Consider the following 20,112-nt stretch of genomic DNA (forward strand, 5'->3'; position numbering starts at 1 on the left):
CAGGTTTGTCATCTGACTTAGGGGTCGGACGTCTGGTACTCCAGGCCTGTTTCCTGGGCTTGGCCGATTTTTGGGGGCCAGCCTGTCGGGGAAAAAGACTGTGCTTTAGGCCTACCCTGGGCCCTATAAGGCCGAAAGGACGACGTACCCGAACTGGAAGGGACCGCAGCAGACGGGAGACATGCAGATTTGGCTGCCGCCAGCGTGGCTACAATTTTGTCCAGATCCGGACCATATAGGACTTCTCCATTAAAAGGCAAAGCTTCCAAGCCCTTTTTGGAATCAGCGTCCGCCTTCCAAGATCGCAACCATAAGGTGCGACGAGCAGCAACAGCTGCCAAAGAAATCCGAGATGTGAGGGTACTGATATCCAAGGCTGCTTCATTGATGTAAGTGATCGAATCCCGGAGATGCCTACCAACTCTGCCTGTTCAGCCGCACAGTCGGAATCCAAAGATGCCTCCAAACTATCAGCCCAGTGCTCCATAGCTCTGGCTACCCAACATACGGCCATAGCCGGTCTGGATGAGTTACACTGATAGTTACTTTCTCAAATTATCAAATGTTTATGGTATTTATATTATGTGATTTTTATGACTGTGGCAAAAGTTTTTTTTTCTTGTTTTGGGATTGTGGCAATAAATGTAAATTAGATTGTTTTACACAGTGAATATCCTTATTGGTATTAACACAGGATTGCAAAGCCAAGTTTATAAATATAACTCATTCAGGTAGATTGCTTCCCTGATCATGTTAAGCTGATTTGCCTAATTTAGCGATTTGTCTAAAATGTTATTCTATTCAATGGATAGAAGGTATTACCAGACACTACTGTTCTTTCCACAAAAAGGGTACTTAAAAACAGAATTCCTGCTTATTGAACTTGGTAATCTGCTTACAGACCTAAAGGTGCCTATCCACTAGACTATTAAAATGAGAGATTGAACGATATCGATATCATTAGATAATCGTTTGAAAATAGTTTGCAAATTGTTTAAAAAAATTGGTCTTTTAGACATCTATCATCGTGCAAACATGCTGGTCAACCTGACGGTAACGTCAGGTTCAGCATGTTTGCAGATGATTGTGCCTACACTGAACAACTGCTCGTTCAGTGTAGGCACAATCACACGCTGACAAACGACTGCACGATTGCAATGTTGTAATCGTGCAGTCTTTTGCCTGTCTTCTAGTGGCTAGGCACCTTAACACAGACAGCTGGCCATACATCAGACCTACTTTCCACCAACCATCCAAATAGTTGGAAATGTATGGGGGCAAACTGTTGATTGTCATTTGCTCACATACATTACCAGATTTTCCTTCCAACTAACTAGTTGGAGGAAAGTTGGTCTGGTGTATGGCCAGCTTTACATTGCATGAGCAAAGGGTGTCCAGCACTACACTATCTGGTGCTTTTAAGTGTTTTAATGTTTGAACCAAATGTTAAACTATTTAGAAACAAAATAATCTACATAACTTAACATGTGAGGAACTTAATTAATAAAATTTAAAATGGTATTATAAAATACCATGAAAATATGCAGTATTTCTTTATACACAGGTTGCTATTCGACTGCAACAATTAGTTCAATAAACAAATACTGTTTATATTCTATCACCTCTAACAATCATAAATCACTACACCAGATCATTTATACCTAACATGCACCTGCATCATATTTCTTTCCTTCGCACTAATCTTCCCATCCCCGTCACTTAACCACTTTTCTACAATCACCTGCGCAAAGGACACCTTGTGATCCCATTCTTACAGCAAGTAACCATATAGAAATAGACATCCCCTTATTAGGGGTATCCTATGCAGCAACCCCCTCCTATCCCTCTTAACAGAACATAAATCATTTGTATATTTGAGAAGATTAATCTATTCTACATCTTGCCATATGGTCACTGCTGGGATCCACCTATAATAACTGCCAATTTAGATATTTCTGTACTTTGTGACTAGGTTTAAAGTAATCTTTTAGTGTGCAGAAGTCAGTGTCTGCTTCACTGGACACAGCAGCACTGGTCTCGTCAGCTGTAAATACTGAGCAACTTTAGGTTTGTGCAGATGTCCGATGGCCCCAGGGATTGTGATCAGATGCTGCGTCTTTGGACAAGGGGACTGAGGAGTCAGCAGTGATTGTCTTTTAAAAAAAAAAAAAAAAAGATGCCTCCTGCTGCATACACATAACTTCTCAGATCCGCTGCTACCAAAGAAGCAGCACCAACCACCACTTGCGTCAACCTCTGAGCCAGGGGCTAAATGCAAAGGGACAAAACACATCAGGTTTCATAAAGTTTAGCAGAAACATTTCAACCCCATTTGAGGCACATTAAATGTTCTGTAGCCAGTTCTCTTGATATTACAAGTACCAAAAACACTTTCAATGGTGCAAACTAATATTCACACTGCCATCAAATAACCCAGGTTACTGCGCAGTGTGAAAGGGCCCATTTGAAATAACTCGGGTCGAGTGACCTGGCATATCAGCCTGGGTAACGAGCAGGGTTGAACACTAGTTCAACCCGGCTTGCAATGCGGTGTGAAAGGGTAATCCGGGTTGAAGTGACCCAGGTCCCATTCTCTGCATAGGAAGAGCTGGTGCCTGGAGATGATCTAATCGCAAAGCGCCGGCTCAGCAGCGATGGTGGCGACATAATCGACCCAGCATTATTGCCAGGTCAGGGCGCCAGTGTGAAAGGGGTCTCTAAGGCAAGTCGCAACCGGGACAAACGCGTGTACAAGTCCCGGTTGTGACCTGCCGAAAGTGATGTGAAAGGGGTATAATTTCACTCGTCTCAATGTCTTATAAGCAAACAGCAGTTTTAAATCAGCCTCATGTGTCTCTATGAAAAAACAGTCTGGTAGCACTCACTTAACAGTAACAATCATGGTAAATGATCCAACACATAGCAGAAGTCTAGTCATTTACTGCTAGCAAGATAATTCAGAAAATCAGTGGTTAATATTTGTAAACCATGTTCTCTCCATTGTACTTGCCTGTTGATGCATTGCTTGAGGGCCAGGTGGCCTTTGATGCGGTCCAGGTGGTTGAACCATCCTCATTTGCTGGAGCTGCTGGTGTTTCTGAGCATACACCTGCTGCTGCATGTGCTGGAGTCGGAGTTGTGCTAGATTAATTTGTGCAGGAGCTTTATTTACGTGGTTTGCTGCCTGGGGAACTTGACCTACCACCACATTGGGCGAATACGTAGAAGTTGGTTTATTTTCAACAATAAGATTACCTGGAGGAAACAATGCAGTAACAAGAAAAGGATAGCAGGAGTTTAGGATCAGGACACACATCACGAAGTGTAACAGAACTAATATAGATCGGATGCATATAAAGTATAAGAACACACTGCATTACAGCAAATAACTGAAAACAATTATATTGCTGTACAACTTGTAATAACAGAAAATTACATCTTCCTTACTTAGAGGTGCACAATCTGGGGTCAAAGAATCTGTTGAGGTTGTGCAATTGTCAGCTATGCAATAAAAGCAACACGAGTTTAGCCTATATGCATTTATACATTATAAGGCATAACAAGTGTTTAACACATTTTCCGGTACGACATCCAAGTCTCAGCACTGTGGGCAACACAGCAGTGTACAAATCATGCATTGATATCCTTAAAACTTGGACTGTTAGGGTGCCTTGAGGACCGCAATTGGCTGGGGAGGTTTAGCAATGTACTGCAGAGCACTGCAGCCTATGTGAACAAAGCCTGATGCTGAGTATATATGCTTCACAATGTGTTTAACATGTGTTTAATGTATTTATTGTTAAAAGAAAAATGTGGTTAAATGGATGTTAAAGTAAGAAATGCAATTTAGCAATCTATTTCACTGGTATTGGGTTTTATAACACATTTGCCAAATTTAAACAGATTATGCTTGGGACATTCTCTCATAGGTGGTTTTCATATTAATGTCTGTATCCTGAGATCAGCAAAGGCCGAATATTAATTGAAAGCACTTTCTTTGTAATGCACACTAGGGAGTCTCCTGTGTGTCTAACATGTACAGCGGGTATATTTTAGGAAGTCATATGATAATTATATCACGGTTTAAACCACATATATAACATGTACTTTGCCTTCTTCCTTTCATATTACTACCAACCAGAATCAATTTGTTCATGTGAATTGAAAGACATTTATATTTTGTGAGACCATTGCTTGATTTGTGTAGTAGTCTTAGGAGGACACAATACCGCAAGCTGTAAATTTGCTTATATATCTGTAACTATATAAATGGCTGATGTGGCTCTGTATCCTATGATCATTCAGAGAGGATTGTACATCTTTATGCTTTGATGTCCCAAGCACCTTTCAGTAAGGGACCTGTCTCTTTGAAAACATTGAGAAATAAAACATCTTGCCTTAAGATGCCTGCATCGGTTGTATTCTGTAACTACCAGAGTAGTGGCAAACGCTACTTTGGTCTCCAGCTGTTCTGGATTGTGCTCAGTTTTTTCAAGCTGAATCAGTTTAGCAGCTATCAGGTGGTGTTGAGAGTCTACACATACCATGAAGTAGGCAGTTACAGATGCCGGTGTAGGGCCTAGCAATTTATTTGCCTACTACGCATTGGAAGTCACTAATAGGTGGTTACTGATGGTGACAGGGAAATCCTAGGGGTGGGTAGAGTAAGACCACTCAGGTTACTAAGTGACAAATAACAACCCTCTTTCCTATCAGTTTCAAAATCTGTGATTGCTTGGCGGAGTGAGGTCATCCAGTAACCAGGCAGAAACCAGGAGAGCCGACAAACCGAAAAATAGGCAGCTGGCAGACTGCACTGTTAGATGTTCCAACTAGTTGCAGCACTAATGAAAGTAAATAATAAAAAAACACTTCCTTCTCTCGAAAAGAAGTGTAAAGAGTGGAATGGATTTATAACATAGGTTTAAAAAACATTTTTGAAATATGCTTCTAGTTCCAGTTAATATAGTATCTTGAAAACAGTTACTGGTCATTCATATAAAACAATTAAATTTATATAGGAAATCAAAAATGTAAACATAGTCTTACCTAAATTAACTACATTCTTTGCCCAAAAGGTTGGGTCGCAATGAAATCTTATTGCTCCATTTGCTGCTGGGACTGGGTCACATCGTGCCTTTAAGATATGACGTAGCTGAAAGGTAATCTGGAAGAAAAAGTTAAAGGATTTTTAAAACATTGCATAAAATGAACATATGGAAAATACAATAGTTAGGATAGAACCTAAACAAGTTTTATGGTGCGTACACACTGGGCGATTAAAGTGGACGACTGAACGATAACGATATCGTTATCGTTCAGTCGTCCACTTTATCGTCCATTTTTAACACAAAAAAGATGAACGATGACGACGACGCGCGTTCCCGCGGGTCGTTTGTCATCCTCGTTCATCGGGCTGACATGCAGGCCAACCTGACGACCTCGTCAGGTTGCTGCATGTCAGGGAATGGGTGAGAGAGCCCGGCGCTGAACGATATCGCTAATGATATCGTTCAGCGGCTGTGCTCAATGTCATGAACGACATTGAGCACAGCCTGCCGGGGACAACACTACACGATATCGCTCAGGGAGCATATCGTGTAGTGTGTACCCACCATAAATCAACAAGTTATGATGTAGTAATTCATTAAATTAAAGTTACGGTACTTTCGTGCTCACAATCACAATATAAGGTTTTGTATATCTAACAGGCCACTCTAAAGACTTAAAAACCAGAAAGAAAAAAAAACAACTTGTCTATACACATGTTACGATGGTAAAATAGCAATAAAATAAAATCTCAATGCTCAATTTATTTTAATTTAATAGTCATTGCCTATTTCAAATAAAGAAAAAGTAGATAATTTGAATATGTACACTATCAATTACGTTTTTTTCCTCTCCTGCAGTAAAGAGAAAAATTGGCAAATGGTATAGAAGACTAAAATGAATATTGTGCTAATGGGAGATTGAAATGAGCAGTTATTCCACAGGACAGGACTGCTAAATATTTTCAATTTGATGTTTTTTTTCAGTTGATTAAATATATCAAATCTGCCCTCAAAAAAGATAGTTTATAACTGAGAATTCAACAGCATTATCTTATATGGGGAATAATTCAGCCCCATATGAACAAATGTTTTCTTCCTTAAAAAAAAAATAAATAAAAAAAATAAAAAACAAAAAAAATAAATAAAAAAAATTGAATTTAATTTGGTACTGCAAATAGCAGCTATTCAATTAGCGGTGAATTGAATCGTGCCCATAGTGTCACTAATAGGGATGTTAGTGACCTATCTGATGTGGTAGGTGGGCATACATTTTTGGCCAGACATTTGCTATGAACTTTATTTAGACTCCATGTTTAATTGTTAATAGTTTATTATAAATGGCTTATCTGTATTCTTGGTGCTTAGTGTGCACCTGCATTTAAGGTCTCTTTCTGCAATATACTGCAATTGTAATAAAAAAGATTTCATTTAGGTCAAAAACTGATATGTTTAAGTCGAAGAAATGAAGTTACAGGTTTATGAAGGTATAAAAATGAGTTACAGCCACATTCATGAAAACAAGTCAGTAAACTATTTGAATTACTTCCATCAGTTTAGTTGGCTGAAAAAAATCTTTGAAATCCCGCAGCGCGAACGGAGACTGCGCTGAAATAACAAAAGTCAGCAAGTACAAATTTCCAAGCTAGAAATAAATAATGATAATAATAAAAATAATAAAAAAAAAACATGAATGAAGAGGGTGGGATGAAAAAATAAATGAAGATTACTAGAGACCATTACCAGATAAATGAAAGACACTTTTTAAAACTAATGTGCAAGGTGTAGGCTATGGGGGTACATTTTTTAATTCTGCCTCAGTAACTGCCACCACTCAGGGTTAAGTGCTTTCTTATCCACCACCATACTAAAAAGGTAGCTAGATAGAAGACCCACATTTTTTAGAGCTGGTGTTAAGCTTTAATAGCAAAGTGGATGGTCCCCAGTTACTACAAATAATGAGCCCAGTGTAGAATAGACCAAAAGCTGGTAACTAGTTTGTGGGTCGACCAAAAATCATGTTAGCCTGCTCAGTATGGCTAGCACAGGGACCCATGGGTAATTGGCATAGAAAACGGTTGATTTCATGTCTCTTACACAGGAATCCTAGAGGTGGAATGGTCGTGACATTGTGGAGGTCCCATGCATTTCCTGACTCACCACTGCTAAAGGGTGGTTAGGAAGTGCCCTCGTTCTTTTCAGTGATCTATAAAGGGAGGAAAGCACCTTCTTGCTTGGCCAATAACTGCTAAAAAAGAAAACAAGCAGGGGGCTGAATAGCCAAGGGCTGACAGTAGGGACTACATGAAGCCAATGACGTCAGCTGACCCCAAATCAAAGCACACAGTCCTGGTTGGCTAGAAAAACGTCCAGTGAGCAATGGATAGTTGTAATGAGAGCAGTATTTCTTCTAGACCCCTGAAATGGATAATAGTAAAATGGAGGTTGCATAATAAACACATTATGGGACCTCATTAGTTAACAGAAAACAGACAGCAGAGTTCCTGTAACATTCTGATGCTTTTAATGATTTTAACATAGATGACAAACGGGTTTTGTTTTTTACACTCCGCATTAAATATTTACTAAAGGTAGCTCTGCACAACCCTGTTTACTTAAAGCATATATCGGAGATATCAAAAGCAGGTTAATTACCATGCTTAAAAAGGTAATTCTATATGGCAGTTCCCAACTAAGTCAAGTTAGCCAGCACCCTCTGGCTATCCTTAGTTTAAAACTTAAGGGAAGGTGGAAACTGCTCGCTTTACATGTGATGCATTGATACAATAGCTTTCGGGCGCTATTTACCATAATTAACAAGGTGTAAGGAGTAGTTTAAGTTCAAAAGCCCTTTTCTCTTTTTATAGGTTAAGTTTGGTTTAAGTGTGAAAAATTAGAGAAACTATTTGGCTTTTACATTTTCCCTACAGTTTTGATTTAAGAGGATAAAAAAATTAATTTGTAGATATATATATATATATACACACATATACACACACATATATATATATATATATATATATATATATATATATATACATACACACACACACAAAGCTTTAAAATACAGGGAACTGGGCTGTTAAATGTGGGGCCAGCAAATGTTACACTGAAACTTACATTTTTTCTGATGACCTTTGTAAAATTTATAATCACTATCACAAATTACATCATGTACAACTTTTCAAACTTTCTTACATCACTTAACACACATCACAAACGACATGGATGACTATCAGCAATCAAAATATATTATAGTTTACCATAAATTAAAATAGTTTACTACTTGAATTTTACCTAGCTCCACCTGGCTTCAGAAACATTTGGTGTCTGTGACTATGGCGGGTATCCAATTATATGCACTATTTCACTATTCTTCCAATATTTTTGTGTCCATCGCGAGAAAATGACTTTCAGTTGTGAAGTTATTGCGGTTTCCAATTCTGAGTTTCCGGAAAAATCTCCAGAATACAGACGAATCGTGCGAATGGGGGGTGGGAACTTATTGCTTTCCTGCCATTACCTCATACTATTTAAGACAGGGCTCGACAAATCCCAGGGGCCAAGTCGCCATGGCTACCCGATTTTGCTGCCTGGCTACTAGATTTTGCAGTGAGGGAAGAAGCAGATCCTCATCAGCTCCGGCAGAGTTCATATCAAGCACATGAGTGCATGTGCTGAGTGTCGCCTGTGGTGACTGCTGTTCCTCTGTCCGTCCAGGCCTGCACTGACTACTCCTCTCCATCCTGGCCTGCTCTGATCCCTGCTGTCTGTCCCAGTCTACGCTGATCCTCCTGTACATCCCGGCTGCATAGAGCTCTCCGGTAGTAGGATGTATGGTGTGACCACGAGGGGGGGGGGGTTTTGTTGTACTTTCTGGCACCATTATTTTATGTGAAATGTGGTCCGTTATTACTGGAGGGTGGAGCAGTGAGGGGGCCTCCATTTTACTGTATCCATTCAACTGTGACCATTTTGTAGACTAGTATAGTGTGTATAACAGTTGCATAACACACAGAGCTGTGCTGTAATTTTTTTGGGACGACGGTGGTCTGGGTCCTACACTCATCCTGGCTCCTAGATTTTAGAAAAAATTGTCAAGCCCTAATTAAGAGTTACTGGGACATAGTAATGGCACCATTTTGACCAGGGTGCAGCAGCGCTTGGATCAATTTGTATTGCCTGCTACAGCAGGAGAAGAGGAGACCAGAGACAGCAGAGAGAAGAGCAGCATAGATGGAGAAAAAAACAGGATTTTGGTACTTACCGATAAATCCCTTTCTCCGATTCCATAGGGGACACTTGAGTACAGACAGTGGGGTATAGACGGTGCTGAATGGGAGCTGGCACTTTAAGAATTAAAAAGTGTGACTAGCTGCTCCCCCTCTATACACCCCTACAAGCCCCAGTCTTCGAAAACTGTGCACGAGGGGAGCTGAGATAAACAAACGGAAGAGGAGGCGGCGAAGCAAGTACACAGAACAGAGGAAAAGGTTGAAAACCAGTAACACAACCAGAGACATCAAACCGTTCTCTAATAGTTATAGATCATGACCACAACCCTGGCAGGAAGGAGCAGCGCAGGGTGGGAGTCCAGTGTCCCCTATGGAATCGGAGAAAGGGATTTATCGGTAAGTACCAAAATCCTGTGTTCTCCTTCATCCACTAGGGGACATTGGAGTACATAGACAGTGGGGAGGTCCCAGAGCTTCCAATAGGGGCGGTAAAGCGCTGAGAACCCTGCAACAGTTACCGGCCATACTGCGCTGCAGAGGCCGCAAACATGTCAGATCTATAAAAATGAACAAAGGTATGCCGACCAGACCAAGTAGACGCTCCGCAAAGTAACACCATGGAAAACCCCGCGATAAGCCCCATCACGAGGTACCCACTGAGCGCGAGGAATACTCTGATAAAAACCAGAGGCCCTATAACATTGGGCTGTGGTGGGAGCAGTTACCCTACCACAAGGCCAATAAGGCATACACCCGAGATGATGCCATATCCACCTGTCTGAAGGTCAGACAAAACCAGTAGATGAGTGACCGTCTGGAAGCTGGCTAGCGAGGACCTAAAACAATACAAAAAACAGGAAAAATGGCTGTTCCACTTATGGTTACCGTCCTCTCTACAGAGATCTGAAGAGCTTTAATAACATTCAAAAGTAAAGCTAGACATAGGTGAAGCCTATGGAAGAACCGGAACCCTAATAGGGAGGTTGATGTAGAAAACCGAACCACCTTAGGAAGGAAATGTAATAACGTAGTTCCGCTCTAACCTTTGAAATAGCAAGAATGACGAATGACCAGATAGGAAGACCTCACCGTAGGACCAGCCTTTGAAAACAGCTGCGGATGTACAGCTGCCAGCTGCACGACCTGCCAGCTGAGGTAGATAGCCTCAAATCTGCTACGCCTGGAATGAAGATTGCCATTGCAAACAGTTACACCCAGGAAAGAATCCGGCTCAATGTCTACAGGTCCTATATAATTTTTTTTTTTTTTTATTTTATTGAAATCATAGATATATGCTCCAATCACCCAGGAGAGTGTAAAAGCATGCTTTGCAAATAAGCACCATTTCTCTTTAAGCCACAAAAGCCAAAGACCCATCATCACAGAGAGCAGGGGTGCACCTGACAAATGAGCCAAACAGCACCTTAGATTCAGGGCCTTCAGGCTCTCTTAGGTCTCAAAGCTTGGGGTTGCACTTCTGATTTGTTACTTATCAGACACAAGCAGCTACCTCACACCTGCATAGCCGCCCGTCCTCTGGTGTCAATTTGTCTGATGTACGCCACGGTTGTGGTGTTAACCAAGTGGACTCTGACTGCTCAGCCCTGCGACAGGAGATCTGTCGTAAGAAAAGCGGAGAACACTGCCCGCAATTTTACTAGTTAGTGGTCTTGTAAGAGATCTTCCTGAATCACGGTCTCCCATCCTCTCAAACTCGTGTCTTTTACTTCAAAACTTCTATCCTCCAGTAGGAGTATTAATTCCTACCCCTAGAGAAGGAATATCCGACTTCTGAGACTTAACCTTACTCATTATTAGAGGAAAAGATGGGATCCTGTCCACTGAAAAAAGAGGTATAGCTGAACACTCCCGGAGGGAAAAAGTCCGTAAGTAATGGCCTCGAATGCTTCAACAGTTTTCCCAGGATACGAAAGCCACTGTCCTTACTAACTAAATGGACGTTGCTCCTTCCTGAAGGAACACTTACTGACAGAAGATGTCCATAACCATACCCAGAAAACACTAGCCTCGGTGCTTGCTGCCGATGAGACCTGGGAAAATACTGAATCTACACCATGACAATTGAGACAGAAGTGAATCACTGAGACGTTCTGCAGTAATTGGTCCCTGGAATCTGCCTTCAGCAGAAGAATGTCTAGGTACTGGATAATAGTGATTCCCTATGCTAACATAGGGACTGATGATAAGCCCAAGAGTAAGCTCCGACTCCGGTATGAGAATACGAATGACGAATCGCAAAAACACCTGGTGAGGCAGTCCGATAGGGATCTGAAGAAAGTCGTCATTGATATCCCCAGAGATCGTGAATCTCTATCCTTTAGTTCCGCAATTCCCGACTAAAGGGACTATCTTAACTAGAAAATCCTTAGGGAAAAATTGAGATTCTACAAGCTCGGAGTACGTTTGACCATGTTGTAAGGCTTCGGACCCATGAAAAGACTGGTCTGGGAACCTGGACTACCACTGTAGCTAGGATATATTTTTCTTGAAACTATATTCCTGTCGTTGTTAAAATATGGAACGCTGCACGAATTTAAGTGTTATCCTTGCGCAGAGGCCATGTATCGTTCCAATTTAGTATATGTGCTGCACTGTTGCAACTCTGCCATATTATTTATTTATTTATTTTTCAGTGAGAGTCGCAGACGGAATATAAGAGGATTTACCTCCCTTAACTTGAGAAAACCCTTCTAGTTCTCAATCATTGCTCTTCCTCACAAACTGTCATGGTTTAAATTACAGCGCCCTATGTGCCGACAACGCCAGATCTGAAAATATTGGCAACGACTTTTGACGTCACTCTCCCATCCCTTCAGGGGATATCTGTAGTTTCTACGATATTGCTTACAGAATATAAACTCTCAGGACGCAGAGACCTGAATATAAATGGGCTTGAGAACATTTTATTTGAAAAACATGTCCTCAGATGCTGGCTGCGTAGCTTTGTAGACAGAGTACTGTAGGAGTGTATCTACTGTTGTCACAGGTGTACTCGCTTGAACAGTTGAGCCATTCGAGCTCCTCACCAGATTACCTATGCAAAGGATAAAAATAAATAATAACCGCAGGGACATCTGTTCCCCAAGCAAAAGCTTGTCATATATTCTTTAGAAATACAAAAGCTGGCGGACTAGAAATCCGGAGGAAACCCACGCAAGCACAGGGAGAACACACAAACTCCGCACAGGTAGGGTCAGAGTGTCTGTACTGCAAACAGTGTATAATCTCCTCCTTTCATTGGAGGACTAGGGGCAACGACTATTAGAGACGTGTGCCATGGAGATCCCCTCTGTATATTTTTTAGAACCGTTGACTTGGAGACCCCCCTGTTTTTCTGAAGGGTCTCCAGCACAACAGAGAGATGGGACATAAATGTTACTTACATGTACAGGTACTACTTTTAAATCACGAAGAATAAACAAACTTCACACAATAAACTTTGGTGAATTGAAGCAACTTGCTGTGTAGCAGCAATGCCAACCACACCATCCATGTTAACGTGGAGATGCCCGGTACTGAACCCGGGATGATAACCTGCGCCATACAAGACGGTGGATCTGACGTTCCTGACTTGATATACAGGAGTGTCACACACTAGGGAGTTAGATGACTGCCCTTGTAAATTCAGACTATTTGCAGGTAATAACTTTTGGGACACCTTAGTGTACTATTTAGTCATGACACATATAGACCCCACACAGACAACTGTAAAGTGTAGTGAACAAGGTCAAAAGAAAAAAACTGACATACAAAGAGGCAGAAGAGAGTCCAAATAGCGCTCCTAGCAGTGCTATAAAACGCTGGGCATACAAGTTAAACAATGTTTGCCTTAATTGCTCTCCTGACCAGCCTAAACCCTTACTTACAGTCTCAGCTAGGCAGTCCGTTTCCTGTAGTAGTATTGCAGTAAGTAAAGCCTCTCTCCAGTGAAAATAAAAGTCTGGCATAAGACCTGATTGGGATGAACCCAGGATCTTGCTTGTTAATTTTTCAACTTGTATGTCCCAGCTTGGATTCGTACCAGGGACCTTCTGGTGACTGAACATGTGCTTGTCCAGCTGAGCCACAGAGCATGTGCCTTAATGGCCGCCGCACCCCCGAGGGAAGCGCTGATGGCCGAGAGGAGGAAGCAGGACACCGGAGCTAGGCTCCGCCCCCTCGCTATGGCGCCCAAACTTAGTTAATCTTTCTACACTAGCTGCTGCTAGTGTTTGTAACATGGGCACATGCAGTCTTGGCTGCCCCGCTAATCGGAGCAGTCTATAGTGGAGAGGATATAGTTGGTACTTATACCAGTAACAGAGAGAGAGAGAGAGCAGCGTCAGCCTACTGCTGGCTGTCTCTCCTCAGCATACTTACTGCACTACATGCCGCTTTCTATGTTAACCTGGCTACCCCGCTAGACGGGGAGCCAGGTCATACTGTGGATGTTAGTGGAGGTCCGCTATGCGCGCTGCACGCAGCGGCATGCGGGACCTCCTATATGGAGAGTGCTTGCTGCTCCTACTCTTGCCACTTGTAACCTGGCTACCCTGCTGGACAGGGAGCCAGGGTATACTCACATGGCTGCTGTAGCTGCCGGTGCGTGGCTGACTAATAGAGATCCGCTATGCGCGCGGCAAGCAGCGGCATGCGGGACCTCCTATGGTGACCAATGTCACTAGTAGTCGGGGACCCCAGGCGAACTGCATGCAGTTGCGAGTGGGTGCCCCCGGCAGCTTCCAACGGTGCAGACAGGCAGTGCAGCTACTGTCTGTCTGTTCCATTCAATGTAAAATCTTCAGCGCAGCAGCGCTTCTGTAAAATAAACCCCCTTGAGGAGAGTGTGAATAAACACATCAGCTCCCATCGAGGCACAAACTAAGACTGGGGCTTGTAGGGGGGTATAGAGGGGGAGGAGCTAGTCACACTTTTAATTCTTAAAGTGCCATCTCCCATTCAGCACTATCTATAACCCACTGTATGTACTCCAGTGTCCCCTAGTGGATGAAGGAGAAATAAATATTTCCTAAAAGTAATAAAAACCGTAAAAAAAAATAAAATACATAGTCTGATTTACTATTACATAGAGAAACCAAAAATCTATTGATCGTCAAGATTCCGGAAACTAGATTGTACTTTTCTGCACGTCTGAGTAGGCGGGAAAAAATAAATAAATAGCCAAAAAAGCCAGCCCAAAACCCCGAAAAACTCTAACTTGATTGTAATTGGATAGCTTTTTTGCGAAAAAGCAGCGTTTTACTATAGAGGAAATTAGAGACAGGTGAGCAATGTAGTCTACGTGAGAGCTAAAAAATGTCTAATGAGCTGCTACACTAAGTGGGAACTGCAACCCACTAAAACAAGTAACAGATATAAAAGAAAAAAGGTAGCGCTGATAGACAAATAGACAATTTATTACAACACAATGTGCAATAAATCAAATAAAACAAATAGATTCTAATGTTGCAATACAATATGTAATAATGTAGTTAAAATGGACTAGCTGCTTATACTGACAAAATGGTATCAATCTCCCCAATCTATCACTTCTAAGGTATATCTTTCCAGATGGTATATGAAAATAGAAAACTAATTCCCGTTCATATAGGATCTCAACTAATAGGAAATGTATGAAATGTCAAATCCAGTATATAGAATGATGCTTTGAGAATAGAGTCTCTATGACAAGCTGCATGCACAGCACACTGAAGCTAATGTAGATGCCACCGGAGTATAATAGTAATTGAGGGTGCCGTGGAATAATACCCGTCTGGCCCTGTGGCTCACCTGAGCCTTGGTCGGCTTCTTGTGACGTGAAAAGCTCCCAGGGTTACGGATAATTTCCAGAACAAAAGGAGGAGATCACTTCAGTGTAAGTCTGTCCCAAAGTAGTAGCATAAAAACAGCCAATAAGCCTTAACGTTTTTTTATTTCCATATACCATCTGGAAAGATATACCCCAGAAGTGATATATTGGGGAGATTATTGATACCATTCTGTCAGCATAAGCAGCTTGTCCTTTTTAACTACATTACAGATTGTCTTGCAACATTAGATTCTATTTGTTTTATTGCACATTATGTTGTAATACATGGTCTATATTTATTTGTCTATCAGCGCTACCTTTTTCTTTTATATCTTTTACTATAGAAAAGAGTTTTCTCCCAAAAAGGAAAATCTAATGAAAATCATGTAATAGAATAGGGAGCATAGTTATCAAGAAAATTGTACTATGTGACCGCAGGTTAACAGAAGAAAACAGATATCGCATCTAACTGGATACCCCCCCTGTCCACAAAGCATTTTAAAATGATAAATGTAGCCCTGTCAAGATAAAGCCATGCTTATTTTATTACACATCATTATATGCATGCCACATTACTATGTGCTTCACATTGATTTAACATCAGTCCCTGCCCCCCCGGAGCAAACTGGCTAAATCCCATAACACAACAGGCAAATGCATGGTGCCACAGGGATTAACTTGTTTTAGGTGTAACTGCAAGTAAAAGGTTCAAATCCATCTTTACCAAGGCCAACTCCATGCCATTGTGTGTATGAATGGAAAAAGTCAAGACATGACATCAATTACGTGGCATAATGTTCTTTGAAGAAAGGATTTGTATCTAGTGCTGGTGGTGCACGACCACTGCATCTCCAAATATAGCAATGAATAATTATGCTGCTTTCGTTTTTTGTGCATTAAAAGGTTAACATATTCAGGTATGGTGTACATCTGCCCTAAACTATATCAACCATAAAAGTACATTTCATTTTGAAATATTAAAGGTTCGTAAAGTATCTTATTCAAAGTAACATTTTACAGTTGTCATATACCCATATTTTGTGCGTTACATGGCGCAAGACGCGACTTGGACGCTACGCCACAAGTAATGATTCCCGCATTTTTGGACTTATTATTTTTTTATTTTTTAAGTTTAGCTGTGTTCGCATCGTAGCTGCATGAAAAATCGCTTATAGCGTATGAGATGTATCAAACCAGGGAGAGAGAAAGTGGAGATAGATAATGTACCAACCAATCAGCTCCTGTCATTTTACAGAATGTTTGAAAAATTACAGGAGCTGATTGGTTGGTACTTTCTCTCCAAGCTTTGATACATCTCCTTCAGTGTTTTAGGCACACTACATTAATACTTTTGTCGCAAAGGAATTGCAATTAAGTCGTTGCAGGTTAAGCAAAACGTGGCACGAAGCACTTGTATCGGACCTGTCTTTTGCCTTTGTACACAGGGTAGCCTATGAGACATGCACCGTCAGTGCCAAGGGTACCCGTAAATTGTAGTTTTGTCACATTGAATATGCGAGTAAGATGCATATTTTGTGAAAAAGTATTGTGCGATACAAGGCGCAGCTTACCAGCAAAGTCAGTGGCGTTCCGAGCAGGGCTATCTGGCACAATTTGATGATAGATGTACAAGGACACATCTGTAGGTAATGTGATAGGTATGCATTATAATGGGAGGTGTATGCCAAATTGCACAGAGGTAAAAGTAAATATGTCAGTCAGAATTTTCTGCGAAAACATTCTACATGAAAAATTTCATGTTGTCATGTCTGTGTCCTTGCAAACTATATGCAGCTGCTTTACCACCCATTTATTACAACAGTGTTTTTGTTGGGACAGTATACCAATTGCTGGGAAACTTGGAAATGTAAGAAAATAAATAGTGTATTTCTGCGGGAATTCCTCCATGCAAAATTTACCTTAATATGATTAGTATTTTATTAAATCTTGTTTTAAGGTGTTAACCTGTTTGTAGCATATTCTGTATGTTAAAAGTTTTGATATATTAATTCATCTAGACTGCATGCTTCCAGACCCTTCCAAACCCCTTTGTGGTCTGGAAGTGAATCTATATAATCTGCACAAAATAAACAGAAACCATTATATTAACAGATTTATTTATGCAACTTTTTACTATACCTGACTAAATGAGATTTTACTGGTGTGACTTTTTGGACCAAGTTAATTACTGGTATAGCAGTTGAACTAAGTAGGGCTGTGCGATGTCCACAATGGATGTGTGTTTTAAATGATCCATGTGATAACTGCCAAAATTATGAGGCAATGTGCTATTATGAATTATGCCATTAAACAATCCTTCAGGGTGAAGACAGTTAAGGTTACATTCTACATAGAGGGCTCAAATCAATTAGGTGAGAAGGGGGCAGATTTGCCGTTGCAGCGGCATACCAAAGCTAGCACGGCAATTCTCCCCACCTCCCCTTATACGTGTGGCATACAGCATACTTTTGCAGGGTGCAAGTAATTCGTACGTAATTGAATCAAGCCCTAAAAGCTAAAGATCCTGATTTTAATTTAAAAAAAGTTTTGGACTGAACTTAATCTGAGAGAGAGAACACCTCAAAACATATAAGCTCTCATCTTCTCTCCCCCTCACTCAACAACGTAAAATGATATTCCAAAAGAGTATTAAAAAAACGCGCTAAACATGTCAAAATGTATCTTCAATCTTTGGCAGGTACAGATACTACTCTTTTCAGGCTTGTACAGAAAATATAGCCATAGCATGCACTCAAATTCACAAAGTTCCTATTTATACAAAATAATATTAAACATTTAAAACAAAAAATTATAACAAAAACAAAATCAGCACTCTAACCACTGAGTTAATGTCACAGAAAGTCTGAAAGAGGCTAAAGTCAAATAATATATAAACATGAATGATTTAACAAATAAAAATATACTGATCTTTGTTTTCATAATGCATTGAAAAAATCTGGCAATTGTCTAGCATAATCTTCTCTAGTTTATATAAACATGTATATAACTTATAGCCTTTTGTAACAAAATGTTAAAGCGCTGAATCAAAAACATGATGCAAAAACTTCTATGTTTTATTACAAATAGGATATATATAACCCATAGTTCACAAATCTAACACAAATTTGACAATACATGTTTGTTAAATGAATGCGGTCTTTAGCGTTTCAATGCTAAAGACTGTACAAATTATGGTCATGTAAGAGGGAAAAATATATGGTTACATGCAAGATAAGAATGTTACCAAAAGATATTGAGTAAGCCAATTCTTCCATTGTACACATTGTAAATATAGATAAATGGATATAGAACGATACAAATAAATTAAGGTAAAGGGAATTTACCTAAATGAATTAAAATCCAATAAGGTGAAATGCTATATAAATATCAGGTAGGAATATTGTGCTTTGAATGTTAACTTTCATATATGTCACTTCAAAATGAAATAACACTAACAAAAACTTTTGTTGTAGGATTTATTTTTGTCTTAAGCATTCACTGCACAAGTATCTTATACCCCTTTCACAACAAGGTTCTTACCCGAGATATTGCTGGGTCTACCCTGGTCCAAGTCCCAATGTATCCGGGGACAACCCGGGTAGCATGCAGTGTGAAAGGTGTGACCAAGGTCATGCTAACAAGCTAATTGGCGGTTCTGGAGCGCTGAGAGATGGCATCAGTGGGGAACATCCACTTTTGTTGACTCTACAACTATTTTGCAGGGCAGAAAAGGGTTAATTGTGGGGGGGCTGACCCAGGAATTACCCAGGACCAAGGTGCAGTGTGAAAGGGGTGTTGGAGCTGGGACCCGGTTTCAAACGATGTTCAATAAGCTTGGTCTGAAAGTGGTTATACACTAGTGCAGAGGTTCCCAAAGTCCGCCATTACAGTCCACGTTTTAGGGATATCCATGCTTGAGCACAGGTGACTTCATTAGTACCTCAATCCATTTGATTTAACCATCTGGACTCCAAGCTTGGATATCCCTAAAACGTGGACTGTAATGGCAGACTTTGCGATCCTCTACACTAGTGTCTGAAAGATGCTATATTATGTATTTATAGAACTAGTGTGAACATGATAAAATACGGAAAAGGGATTTTCTCTTGAACACCAGAAATGAAAAGATAAAACAAAAAAAACACAATGTAACTAATATCACGTATAGGTTAGTTTAGCAATGAAAATTTATTATAAATTGTGTAGTCCATATCAGCAACTATTTTGAGGGAATAGTCTCTGTAGATCAAATGAAGGGCAATGACTTGTGTAGTGTAATAGTAATGCCAGATACACACACAGGCCCATTTTCAATTAGCCACGAAAAGCCAAGATCTGCGAAAAAGTATCGCCGATTGCGACTTGTCGTCTGTACTAAAAGTATCGCCATAATAAATTCCATCCGCTTGTCGCGTATGCGGAAGGTCAATGCAAAGTAATACGCGAAAAAGATTCACCTCTGAATAGGTGGAGAAAAGAAGTGCAAAGTTTTTGTTTGGGGGGTACAAAGGTGTAGAAACCACTCAGAACCCTTGGTACAGCCCCTCAATGGACAAGTGCGTCACAAAATTCCTAAAAAAGACCCCAAAAAATTACATTGAATTTGGGGGCGGGAGACAATTTCGGAAACTAGCAACATAAGGTTCTGGGGGTGCACTAAGGAGGGGTCAAGTGTTTTGGGGATTTCAGGTGCATTTTTGGGGGGGGTGGATTTCACTTTATTTAAAAAAAATTATATTTTCCTTTCAAAAGTTCACTTTAGAGACATTAAAAGATGCTAGCACCCATTTTCAGGTACCCCAAATATGCTAGGACTACTTATTTTCACCAAAAAATACTGCTTTATGCCATTATACACCACTGAATAAATGGCATAAAGCAGGACGCGAATTAATGGCAATTAAGCAAACTTAAGTAGCCCAAACAGTTTTATTAGGGCTAAATCTGGCACTACTACATTGATCCCCAATGTTTTTGCAGTTTATTGGGGGGTTCAGGCTGATTTTCCCGATTCTGACAC

At 40.5% G+C, this 20,112-nt stretch overlaps 1 protein-coding gene and 1 pseudogene across 2 annotated transcripts in view; both read right to left on the reverse strand.

Moving 5' to 3' along the window:
* Nucleotides 1-20,112, reverse strand: part of TRIM33 (tripartite motif containing 33) — a 167,767-nt gene that overhangs the window by 41,100 nt on the left and 106,555 nt on the right. For both annotated transcript variants that reach the window (XM_088446302.1, XM_088446301.1), the window contains exons 8-9: nucleotides 5,050-5,167; nucleotides 3,011-3,255 (exon numbers count right to left, since the gene is read on the reverse strand). In XM_088446302.1, the coding sequence (XP_088302428.1) occupies nucleotides 3,011-3,255; nucleotides 5,050-5,167 (363 nt within the window). The remainder of the gene's footprint in view (nucleotides 1-3,010; nucleotides 3,256-5,049; nucleotides 5,168-20,112) is intronic.
* LOC148506768 (U6 spliceosomal RNA) lies at nucleotides 11,814-11,905 on the reverse strand (annotated as a pseudogene).

The sequence above is a fragment of the Taudactylus pleione genome, unplaced genomic scaffold (assembly GCF_031769625.1).
Source record: "Taudactylus pleione unplaced genomic scaffold, aTauple2 ptg000396l, whole genome shotgun sequence".
Lineage (NCBI taxonomy): Eukaryota > Metazoa > Chordata > Amphibia > Anura > Myobatrachidae > Taudactylus > Taudactylus pleione.